Source organism: Carcharhinus amblyrhynchos, chromosome 11 (assembly GCF_965287045.1).
Source record: "Carcharhinus amblyrhynchos chromosome 11, sCarAmb.v2.hapA, whole genome shotgun sequence".
NCBI lineage: Eukaryota > Metazoa > Chordata > Chondrichthyes > Carcharhiniformes > Carcharhinidae > Carcharhinus > Carcharhinus amblyrhynchos.
In genome coordinates this window covers 4533394-4546044 of record NC_137334.1, presented here as the reverse complement: position 1 = coordinate 4546044, position 12651 = coordinate 4533394, and the positions used below count along the sequence as shown (strand labels likewise).

Sequence of the window (12651 nt, the reverse complement as noted above, 5' to 3'; positions counted from 1 at the left end):
CTAGGGCATTTGCCTACTACAAATGTGTATTTGCTTCTTGTACGAAATGCACTAACTGGCCAACACATATTATTGCATCAAGCAGATTTCACGTTTACCTTAGTTGTGCAGGAAGTATTATCTAAAATAAATAAATCCTTCCCGTTAGCCAAAATAATTTTGGTTTGTCGGTCTTGTGTTAATACAGCCCAGCATATTGGTCGCTGCTGTAGTCCTGTTAGGGAGGAAAAAAATAAAATCCAGTATCTGTTCATACATATTTACCAAAATTAAATCTCCCTGTAATGTTCTGCTTTCCTTTATACTCTCTGAAGATAATAGTAATAGTGCTAGCCCAGAAGGTATTACAACATATTAGGAACATAAAAAAACTCAAAGCTGGTAAAGATATTAGTTACATCTAGTCTTTCTTGCTTACCCAGCATATCATAATATGTTTCTTTTCAAAGTACTTCAATAATTTTGCCACGAGCTCTTCCCTTGGTAGGCTGTCCCAATAATCAACTCCTTTCTATGTTTCTTTGCAATCTTTCTGAAGCCATACCTATCAGTGTGTTAGGAAAAGATTAATCAGACTGTCCTGAACGCTACTAATTTTTTCTTAATATTGTAGCATGTTGTCACTTGTCTGTTAAACAAGGAAGAATATCAATTTGTAGGTTTTGGACAAAGGCTGACGGTAGAGTAGTGCTCAGTTACTGGATGGAGGGAAATAGAAGAGTAAGCGATTGTGCTCCCTGCACCATTGTATAAGATTATGGTCTCAACTCCACCTCCCCACACTATTCTATTATCCTTTAATTCCCTCGGTATCCAAAAATCTACCAATCTCTGTCTTAAATATATTCAATGACTGATCAACCATAGAACTATATTTAATTACGCAATGCAGAATCATGCAGATGACCACAGAAGAAGGAAGATAAATGTGTAAGAACTGTATTTTTCCAGTAAGTGCTTTAATTTGTAAAGCACAAGGTACGGAGCTCTGAGCTGTAACATGCTGCAGATATTAATAAGAACCCATCATCTAACATCTTCTCAGTTTAAACTCATGCCCTCTCATTTTGCTGTTTCATGCTTCCCAGATTCATCAGAATTGATGCTAGTGCAAAAACGGTTAATCTACGAGTATTGGTTACACACATACTTAGGTAAGATTGCAGATGGATCTAAATAAAATGTTTAAATGTTTGACAAGATAGATGGAAAGTATTTTCTCTGGTAGGGAAGTCTAGAAAAAGGGGAAATAACCTTACAATCAGCTAGCCTGATTCAGGTTCATGTCAGGAGGAACTTCCTACACATACATTACTCTATGACTATGACTTATTAGAGTTCATTCAAATTACAAATGCAGTAGTTACACTGCATCAACAAAATGTCACAGCTTCAATCTAATATAAACCAATTGCCAGGTTGAAGAGGGTTACACTGCAGCAACTTGATTCCACAACTGAATCTTAGAATGTTTACCTGGAACTTCAGGAAATCGCCGCAGTTTGAGGTCATCTATATTTGTGGCAAGTGTGAATCTAAAAGCACCATTTAATATAGCAACTCCTGATCCATAGGCAGAGAGAAACACCTTGGCCTCCACAACTCGATTCTGTAACACCTCCTTCAAAACGAAAGCAATAAATTTACTCCATTACTAAATATTGTCCTTAAAATAAAGTCATTAACAATTATATAAATCTATTTTAATATTTTTACTATAATATAGAATTCTTGCGCACAGTAAAGCCAGCAAGCAGTTGTATTTCACAGTTAATTGATACTAGCACACACGTGACCATTACATTAAAGTCAACTTAACAACCAGCTTCTTTCTGAAGCTGATCATAGAAAATCATAGAACCCTACAGTACAGGAAAAAGGCATTTGGCCCGTTGAGTCTGCACCGACCGCAATCCCACTCAGGCCCTACCCCCATGTCCCTACATATTTACCCACTAATCCTTCCAACCTACGCATCTCAGGACACTAAGAGGCAATTTTAGCATGACCAATCAACCTAACCTGCACATCTTTGCACTGTGGGAGGAAACCGGAGCACCTGAAGGAAACCCACGCAGACACGAGGAGAATGTGCAAACTCCACACAGACAGTGACCCAAGCCGGGAATCGAACCCAGGTCCCTGGAGCTGTGAAGCAGCAGTGCTAACCACTGTGCCGATGTTAGAAGAACAGCACTTACTAAGTTAATTGACAAAGGTAATCTAATAGTAGCAGCATGATGGTACTATAGCTGCACAGAGACAAGCCACACAGTAGAGAAAAATGCTTGAAAATGTTCTGAATGCCATTTCTGTCCAACTTAAAGAATGGAAGTTATTTTCAACTCACTTATGTCAATGTTTTCATGCATTTAAAAACACTGGTTGGAACTTTGACCAAAGATCACTCATCTTAAAAAAAAAGTCTCGTGCTCAAATAAGGGATCTTAGTGTTGCTGAGTGAATAATTTTCCAAAGAATCACCATCAAACCTGCCAGATTGTAAAGGGCACAAGTCACGTGTGGACTAAAGTTTTCCCTACGTTTGACCAAGCTAAGTGTGTGTGTGCGCGCGTGCGTGGGTATATATGAAATTATTGTAGCATTTTAAAAACTTTGAACTGCAGTGACAGAAGTGAATAAATTTGGTACCTATTTGTATACAGAAAAATTCCACAAACAATAAGATGAACAATTATAAATGTTCCTGATGGTTTTGACTGAGGCTTTATCTTGAGAGAATATTCTCCTCTCCTTTAAAAAGAGTATAGTGAGATCTTTTAGATCCATCTAACCACTAGAACAAAAGCTTTTATCTAGGATTTGTATGAAAATGTGTTAACCCTCAGTCTGCCCCCATCCCACCCAATCAACTTCCTTTCTTCGTCTCTTGAAGTTGCTCACCATGAAGTGTGGTTTAATGAGCACCCTCTGCTACATAGATCAATTGGCCAAACTGCAATGTCTTCTGTGGGACAGCCATATTATACAGTATTATGTTTCACATCAACTTACATTCCCCATGCTGAAGTGCCTCTTAAATGTGCCAAAGATGTCATGGATCAGAACAGTTCCGTCATCTTGTATACAGAGCAGATCCTCATTGGTAGTCCACCCAATGTGAACAACGAGACCACTTTTCCACTGCAGGGATGAAAGATACAAGAAGTAGAAGTATTATTAACTTCCAATTTATGGATTAGCTTTAATACAACCACCTCTGGGGGAGATGTTGGCATTGTCATTGAACTAGTAATTCAGCGACCCAGCATAACACTCTAGGGATTGGGATTCGAATCCTGCCACAGTAATGGTGGAATCTGAATTCAACAAAAATCTGGAATTAAAAGTCTAATGACGACCATGAACCCACTGTTGATTATCATTAAAACCCATTTGGTTCACTAATATCCTTTAGGGAAGGGAATCTGTCAATCTTACCTGCTCTGGTCTACTTGTGACTCAATACTCACAGCAAAGTGGGCGGCACAGTGGTTAGCATTGCCACCTCACAGCACCAGGGACACGGGTTCAATTTGTGGCTTGGGTCACTGACTTTGTGGAGGTTGCACATTCTCCCTGTGGGTTTCCTCTGGGTGCTCTGGTTTCCTCCGGGTGCTCTGGTTTCCTCCCACAGTCCAAAGATGAGTGGGTTAGATTGATTGGCCATGCTAAATTGATCCTAGTGTCAGGGGATTAGCAAGTTAATATGTGGGGTTATAGGAATAAGGTCTGGACAGGATTGTCGTTTGTGGCTCAAAGGGCCAAATGGCCTCCTTCTGCACTGTTGGGATTCTATGACCCTATGATACGAAATGGTTGACTGAAATTGCCTAGGCCAAAACCGTCAAAAACAGCCAAAAAGGAATGAAACCAGATGGAGCACTTGGCATTGATCTAGGTACCACAACGAAGAGCTGTCTCACAGGTTAGCCTGACATAGAATCACAGACTCATATCTTAAAGATAATGTCCCAGAATTTACATCACCATCCCTGGGATTTGTCAAGTTTCCACCAGCAGGACAGACCCAGCAGAGGTGGTGGCACAATGGTATGGAGCAGGAGGGAGTTGCCCTGGGAATCCTCAACATCGACTCCGGACCACATGAAGTCTCATGGCATCGAGACAAACATGGATAAGGAAACCACGTACTATCCCTCCTCAGTTGATGAATCAGTACTCCACTGTGTTGAACACCACTTGGAGGAAGCACTGAGGGTGGCAAGGACACTGAATGTGCTCTGGGCAGGAAACTTCAATGTCCATCACCAAGAGTGCCTGAGTATCATCACCACAGACTGAGCTGGCATGGGCCTAAAGGGTGTAGTCTGGGACTGGGTCTGCGGCAAGTGGTGAGTGAAACAACAGCAGAGAAAAACATACTTGACTTCATGCCCACCATCTTGCCTGATGCAGATGTATATGTCTATGATAGAATCAGTAGAAGTGACCACTACACAGTCCTTTTGGAGACAAAGTCTCGTCTTCATGATGAGAATAGCATCCATTGTGTTGTGTGGCACTACCACTGTGCTAAATAGCATAGTCTTCTCACAGATCTATCGACTCAAGACTAGACAGAAAATGAGGCACTATGGCCCATCAGGCGCAGCAGAATTGTGTTCAAGCACAATCTGTAACCTCACGGCCCAGCATGTCTCTCACTCTACCATTACCATCAAGCTAGGAGATCAACCCTGATTCAATGAAGAGCGCAGGAAGGCATGTCAGAAACAACACCAAGAGTGCCTAAAAACGAGGTGTGAATCTGGTGAAGGACTGTGTGCGCCAAACCACAATAAGCAACAAGCGGCAGACAGAGTTAACCAATTCCACAACAAACGAATCTAAGCTCTGCAGACCTGCCACATCCTGTCAGGATTGGCAGTGGATAATTAAACGACTCACTGAAGGAGGAGGCTCCATAAATGTCCCCATCCTCAATGATGGGGGAACTCAGCACATCAACGCAAAAGATAAGACAACAATCTTCAGCCAGAAGTGCCAAGTTGATGATCCATCTCAGCCCTCTCCAGAGGGCCCCAGCTTCAGTGACACCAGTCTTCAGCCAATGTGATTTACTCTAATGATATCAAGAAATGGCTGAAGGCACTGGAGACCGCAAAGTCTACAGGCTCTGATAATAATCTGGCAATAGTACTGATGACCAGTGCTCCAGACTTACCACACCACCACCCCCCTCAGTCAAGCTGTTCCAGTATAGTTACAACACTGGCATCTACCTGGATATTGCTCAGGTATGTCCCGTACATAAAAAGGACAAATCCAACCTAGCTAATTATCACCCCCATAAGTCTACTCCTGCTCATTAATAAAATGATGGAAAGGGTCACCAACAGCACTATCAAGTGGCACTTGCTTAGCAATAATCTACTCATTGACTCTAGTTTGGTTTCTGCCAGGGCCATTTAGCTCCTGACCTCATTACAGCCTTGATTCAGGCATGAACAATATAACTGAATTTGAGATGAGGTGAGGTGACAGCAGTTGCCCTTGACATCAAGGCAGCAATTGTCTAAGTGTGGCATCAAGCAGCCCAAGCAAAACTAGAGCCAATATGAATCAGGAAAATGGATGGGCAATAAATGCTGGGCAGCCAGTGATGCCCATGACCCACGAATGAATAAAAAAACTTTTGACTTGTTGGTGTCACACTTAGCACATAGGAAGGTGGTTGTGGCTGTTGGAGGTCAATCATCTCAGCTCCAGGACATCACTGCAGGAGTTCATCTGGGTAATCTCCTGAGCCCAACCATCTTCAGCTGTTTCATCAATGATTTTCCTTCCATCATAAGCTCAGGAGTGGGGATATGCACTGCTGATTGGTGAATGGTGCTGAACATTGTACACTTAGGTACTGAAGAAGTCCATTTCCAAACGTAGCAAGACTGGAACAATATGAAGACCTGGGCTGACAAGTGGCAAGGAACAGTCATGCCACACAAATACTAAGCAATAACCATCTCCAACAAGAAAGAATCTAATCAACTTACCCTGACATTCAGTGGCATTACCATCGCTGAGTCCCCCACTGTCAACATCCATCAATCAAAAACTGAACTGGACTAGCCATAATAATATTGTGGCTACAAGAGTAGAACAGATGCTGGGAGTCCTCCGACTGCCCAAAGCCTGTCCACCACCTACAAGTCAGGAGTGTCAGAAAAAAATCTGAATACTCTCCCCTTGCCTGGATGAGTACAGCTCCAACAAGCTGATCAAGAAGCAAGGCACCATCCAAGCCAAGCTGGCTGCTTCATCTGGCACCCTATCCCCAAATACTCACTCCTTCCACCACTGATGCACAGTGGCGGCAGTGTGCCCCATCTATATGATGCATCGTTTGAACTCACCAAAACTCCGCAGACAGTGTCTTCTAAACCCATGACTGCTACCATCTAGAAGGACAAGGGCAGCAGGCACATAGGAACCCCAGCATCCAGAAGTTCCCCTCTAAGCCACTCACCATCCTGACTTGAACATCACTGTTCCTTCAAGGGTACTCCTGGAACACTCCCCCTAAGAACACTAAAGTTGTATACACATCATGTGGACTGTAGTATTTCAAGAAGGCAGCTCACTACCAACCTTCTCAAGGGCAGTTAGGGATGGGCAATAAACACTGGCCTAGTCAGTGACACCCACATCTCATGAATGAATTTTTACAAATCCAAAGGAAAATTAAAGCAGGGGTACAGGACCATCTCGGCAAGCAATAAATGTTTTGTCGTACCTGATTCAGTGATGACATTCATTAGCTATTTGTCTTTATAAATACTATTAATTAACCTAGATAAAAGTAGATAAACTTTCCTAATAAGTTGGGTGGGTGTGTGGAGTGGTTGTTGGGGGTGGAGAGAGAAGGTAAATGCTCCTGACCAATTGAGAGATCATCAAGTTTTTCACCACCCTTGCTGTAGGCTGGATTGACCATTAATCTGCTAACAAGATATCGAACAACAACTCCGACTTCAATATGGCATTTTCTCATGTTGCAATTAAATCTTTGAAATCGTCCTATAATATTGTTTTTAAAAGGCTTTTTCAGGATAGATTAGTCACGTGAGTAATTATTGTCATTCTGAAGAAAGGTCCTTGATCTGAAACGTTAACTCTTTCTCTCTCCACAAACCTGAGTATTCCTTACATTTTGTGATTTTATTTCAGATTTCCAGTATCCACAGTATTGTATTAACATTATTCCTTAACCAGATTGTATTTCAAGTTGGGACAACAAGAAATAACAGAAAGGTGAAGCTTACTGGGAAGGAAACTATTCGATTTCCGGATGAGGAGTAGATTTCCATGACAGGTCGTAAGCTTGGAGATTTTTCCTTGCGTGATCCATTGATCATCAAAGCTGCAACAGATTAATGACCATTTCACATTACCACCAGTCACAGCTAGCTTTGCTTCCAGCAAGATAGTGCTTCCAAAAGTAGAGAAGTGACAAAAACAATAGATTAAATAAGCGACAGAATTTCTTACCAATTGGGCCAGCGTATGGTGCAACTGCGATTAAACAGTTACCGATGTCTTCTTTTATCATCCACTCAGAGTACAGGTCAAATTTCCTTTACAGAAAAAGAAGTACAATTACTAAAACAGAAACCTTAAGTTTCAAGCATTTAAATACCAGTGGCATGATGATGCCAACCTGTTAATTTCCTCAATCTGTATGGGTATTGTACTTATGGTAGCTATTCACTAACTGATCGTCCCCTGGAGTTCTTTTGCTACTTATAAGGATCCTCCAAACTCTGCAGGTCAGAAAAGATTTGGTGTTTGCAGTTAGACAGCTCCAAGCGAAATACCACAATATACATTAATGATTTGGAAGGAAGAACTGAAAGCTAATTTTGCAGGTGATACCAAGATATGTAGATGGACAGGTAGAATTGAAGCAGCAGGGGACCTGCAGAAGGACGTGGACAGGTTAGGAGTGCAAGCAAAGAAGTGGCAGATGAGATACAGTGGGAAAAGTGTGAGGTTAAGCACTTGGAAGGAAGAATGGAGGCATAGACTATTTTCTAAATGGGGAAATGGTTAGGAAATCAGAAACACAAAGGGACTTGGGCATCCTTGTTCAAGAATCTCTTAAGATTAACATGCAGGTTCAGTTGGCAGTTAGGAAGGCAAATGCAATGTTAACATTCATGTTGAGAGGGCTAGAATACAAGAGCAGGGATGTACTTCTGAAGCTGTACAAGACTCTGGTCACACCCCATTTGGAGCATTGTGAGCAGTTTTGGGCCCTGTATATAAGGAAGGACGTGCTGGCCTTGGAAAGGGTCCAGAGAAGGTTCACAAGAATGATCCCTGAAATGAAGAGCTTGTCATATGAGGGCTCTGGATCTGTCCTCATTGGAGTTTAGAAGGATGAGAGGGGATCTTATTGAAACTTACAGGATACAGTGAGGCCTGGATAGAGGGGATGTGGAGAGGAAGTTTCCACTGGTTAAAAAAAATTAGATCCAGAGGGTACAACCTCAGGCTAAAGGGACAATCCTTTAAAACAGAGATGAAGAGGAATTTTTTCAGCCAGAGAGTGGTGAATCTGTGGAACTCTTTGCCACAGAAGGCTCTAGAGACCGGGTCATTGAGTGTCTTTAAGACAGAGATAAATAGGTTCTTGATTAATAAGGGGATCAGGGGTTATGTGGAAAAGACAGGAGAATGAAGATGAGAAAAATATCAGCCATGATTGAATGGCACAGCAGATTCGATGGGCTGAGTGGCCTAATTCTGCCCCTATGTCTTATGGCCAAGAACAGAACATAGACATGAATACCACATTTATGGACCTGACCAAGACCATTCACACGTAAGCAACGAGGACCTTTGGAAAGTAATAGAGAAATTCTGCTGCACTGAGACATTCACCACAATAGTTTGACTGTTCAGCAGAGGCATTTTTGTGCACGTCTAGATGATGTTACCCATTCCCAGTACTAGTGGAGTTAAACAGGGTTGCGTGCTTGAGCCAACATTCTTCAACATGCGTTTCTACACTATACCTTCCATGATCGTGATCCTGGCATTGCACTTAGACACTGCATGGGCAGGAAGCTGATCGATCCAAGATGATTTCAAGCAAAGACCAAGGTCACCAAGGAGATACTTCGCTATTTTCTGTTTGTCGATAAATGTTCACAAGCTGCTGGTTCAGAGTTGGACACGCAGTGTATCTTGGAATTGTTCTCCAACGTATGCAAAAACCTGTCTGACGAGCAGCCTGGAGGAAGCTGAAGTAACAGACCAGAAAAACCCTATATCAAGTCCATGACCAGAATCTGAATCTAAAATCTTGCCCCTACTACCTTCCGCAGGAGTTCACCTCCATTATTCTGACGGCAGTTTACATCCCACCCCATGCGGACGTGAAGATTGCACTGGATGAAATATACACCACAACAAATAGCCTTGAGATGAACATCCTGAGCTCTTGTTCATTGTGACTGGGGATTTCAATCAGGTCAAGCTCAATTGCGTACTCCTGTTCCATCAGAGGCCCAAACATCCCAGATCATGCTACACAATTATCAAGCATGCCTACTGTTCAATCGCCCGACCATACTTTGGCAAATCAGACCACAAGGCTGTGCTCCTGCTCCCAGCTTACAAGCAAAAACCAAAGCAGGAGTATCTGTCAAAGAAAGTCGTGCAACGTTCATCTGAGGAATCAGATCATCTCCTATGGGATTGCTTAGAGTCAGTGGACTGGTCAGTACTTAAAAACTCTGTGACCAGCCTGAACGAGTACGTCACTACAATAACTGACTTCATTAGTAAATGTATAGAAGATTGTGTTCCAAAGAAGCAAATTCTCGTGTTTCCCCAACTGGAAAACATGGATAAATAGGAATATCCACTGCTTGCTGAAGTCTAGGTTTGATGCATTCAAGGCAGATGATCATGACCTATAGAAGAAAGCCAGATATGATCCAAAGAGATCCATCAAAGATGCTAAAAGACAGTACTGGACCAAATAGAGTCCCAGACTAGCCACACGGACATCCGCCAACTATGGCGAGGTCTGCAAGACATAACAGGCTACAAGATGAAGCCACATAAAATCGCCCGCTCCAACACACCCCTCCCTGATGAGCTCAATGCATTCTACGCCCGTTTTGAGCAAGAGGTCAGCGAGAGCAGCCCTCGGATGAACCTGTATCTGAGTTCAGCATTGCAGATGTCAAAGCAGCCTTCTCAAAGGTCAACCCACAGAAAGTGATTGGCCCAGATGGGATACCCAGACAAGTACACAGATCCTGGGCGGATCAGCTGGTGGGGGGACTTGCAGATATCCTCAACGTCTCTTTACAACAATCCGAGGTCCCTATCTGTTTCAAGAAGATGACCATCATCCTAGTACTAAAGGAAAGCCAAGCAGCATGCCTCAATGACTATCGTCCGATGGCTCTAACATCAATCATCATGAGATGCTTCAAAAGGTTAGTCATGGCACGAATATTGATGATGAGAAAGATGACATTGATGATAAGCAAGAGTTGCCAAAGCAACAGTAGCCTTTGTCACTGGCTTCAAACGTCAAACCGGGAACAAAGAGGAGCAAGTCTGTTCTCCAAACTTAAAGTCTACAGAGCAATAATCTTGCCCACTCTGTTCCACATACATGAGACTTGGATTCTGTATTACTTCAACCACTTTCACTTGGGCTGTTTTTGAAAATTTCTGAATATCAGATACTGAGTTGTTCACTTGAACAGGCATGCCAGGCATCCACACCATACTGAGACAGTCACAACTGTATTGGGCTGGTCACATAGCCAGAATACCTAACACTTGCTTACTAAAGCAAATCTCCTAATAAAGAGTTTGAGTCTGGGATGCAATCTCACGATGGTCATAGGAAACACTATAAGGGCACTCTTGATCCTTTACTCAAGTTTTAATAGTGATTTCAATTTCTGAGAGAAACTTGGCCAAGATTGCTGGCCTAGGATAACCAAATAGAAAGACAGCACAGCCTCCTTCGAAAGCAAGTTCATATCAGAAACAGAGAGAAAATACAAGGAGGGGAAAACCAGAGCCAGCAACTCATCCAAAACTCAAGTGTCTATAGCATCCTATTTGCAGTATCTCAAGTGCAAATTGGCCTTGGCATTCATCTATGTACCAACTAAACCCCACCAAACTCATAATGAAGAACGTGGCTAACTTCACTCTGGGCTGAGGTGCTGAAGCAGCCCATACCCAACCCCCAGCTCATGGGGTACAGTAGTGCCCTGGTTTTATGGAGGTGGGGGGGATGGGCTAGCAGGACTCTGAACTCAGGGGACAAGCAGCTGGGGGGAGGGTGGAGTGGGACCCCAGAGGGTGGGGGGGGAGCTGCATAGGTGAGGGGCAAAGCAGGGTCCCACGGGCACAGGATCCAGGGGGGGATAAAGCAGGGTCTCAGGGAGAAGGGTAAAGTGGGGCCTGGGCAGGGGTAGAGTGGGGTCCCTGAGGAGACCTAAAACAGGCTACCAGAAAGGGGGGCGAGGGGGGAGGGGTTGAAGCGTTGGCCAGGCAAGGAGCCATTGCAGGGCCCCAAGGGTGAAGCTGTTGCCTGCTGTAGAGGAGGTGAAGGGGGGGGTGAGTGAAAAAGGAGGGGGGGGTGAGTGAAAAAGGAGGGGGGGGTGAGTGAAAAAGGAGGGGGGGGTGAGTGAAAAAGGAGGGGGGGGTGAGTGAAAAAGGAGGGGGGGGTGAGTGAAAAAGGAGAGGGGGGGGTGAGTGAAAAAGGAGAGGGGGGGGTGAGTGAAAAAGGAGAGGGGGGGGTGAGTGAAAAAGGAGGGGGGGGGTGGTTGAGAAAGGTTGAACGTGGGGATTGAAGGGGGTGAAAGGGGAGGTGGGGGGGGTAATGGGCGGGGGGGAGGGGGGGGAAGCCGCGGGGGGGGGGGGGGAGGTGAAGCGCGGGGAGGGGGTCCTGGGTGAAGGGGCCGGCCTGGATTGCGGCCTCCGCCTTCAGTCACGGAATTGATCCCAGGCCTGAGGCGGGCGCTGTAACCCGGAGCCCGGGGCTCTGTGTGTGTGTGTGTGTACCCGGGGCCGGGGCCTTCCTCCCGCGCACACCGGCACTGACCTGTAAAACACCTCCCCCAGGGGGTTCCAGTTGGCCGTCACGAACGCCATGAGTGCGGCCCCGGCCTCAGCCGCGGCTCCGGCGGCGGCTCCCGGACAAGAGCGGAGAGCGCCTGCTCCGACCGCCTGACTGGGCAAGGCTGCTCACACACACAGACAGACAGACACTGCCCCAGCCTGGAGTACAGGCTGTTAATGTTCAAAACAAAACATTAAATCATTTCACCCGCTTCAATTTCCCCACAATAATTTATATTTATATAACATTTTGGGGACATCGAAAGCTTAAACACACATATAGCTTTTTTCCCTTCCCCAAGGGAAAGGGGAACTGAAAACTAGAGGGCACAGGTTTAAGTTGAAAGATTTTAAAGGGACCCAAGGCACAAACTTCTTCACACAGAGGGTGGAGTGTGTATGGAATAAGAAAGTGGTTGTTTATGTGTTTGTGTCACAAGTAAGTTTACATTAACACTGCAATGAAGTTACTGTGAAAATCCCCTCGTCGCCAGTTTGGGTACGCTGAGGGAGAATTCGGCATGG

General features: G+C 44.3%; 1 protein-coding gene across 1 annotated transcript in view; it reads right to left on the bottom strand.

Annotated features, from left to right (window-relative positions):
• vps16 (VPS16 core subunit of CORVET and HOPS complexes) overlaps nucleotides 1-12250 on the bottom strand; it is a 59465-nt gene extending 47215 nt beyond the window's left edge. The window contains exons 1-6 of the mRNA XM_080198466.1: nucleotides 12110-12250; nucleotides 7513-7598; nucleotides 7287-7384; nucleotides 3016-3144; nucleotides 1477-1621; nucleotides 99-214 (exon numbers count right to left, since the gene is read on the bottom strand). Coding sequence (XP_080054592.1) covers nucleotides 99-214; nucleotides 1477-1621; nucleotides 3016-3144; nucleotides 7287-7384; nucleotides 7513-7598; nucleotides 12110-12159 — 624 coding nt within the window. The 5' untranslated portion in view covers nucleotides 12160-12250. The remainder of the gene's footprint in view (nucleotides 1-98; nucleotides 215-1476; nucleotides 1622-3015; nucleotides 3145-7286; nucleotides 7385-7512; nucleotides 7599-12109) is intronic.
• Nucleotides 12251-12651: the final 401 nt, after the last annotated feature.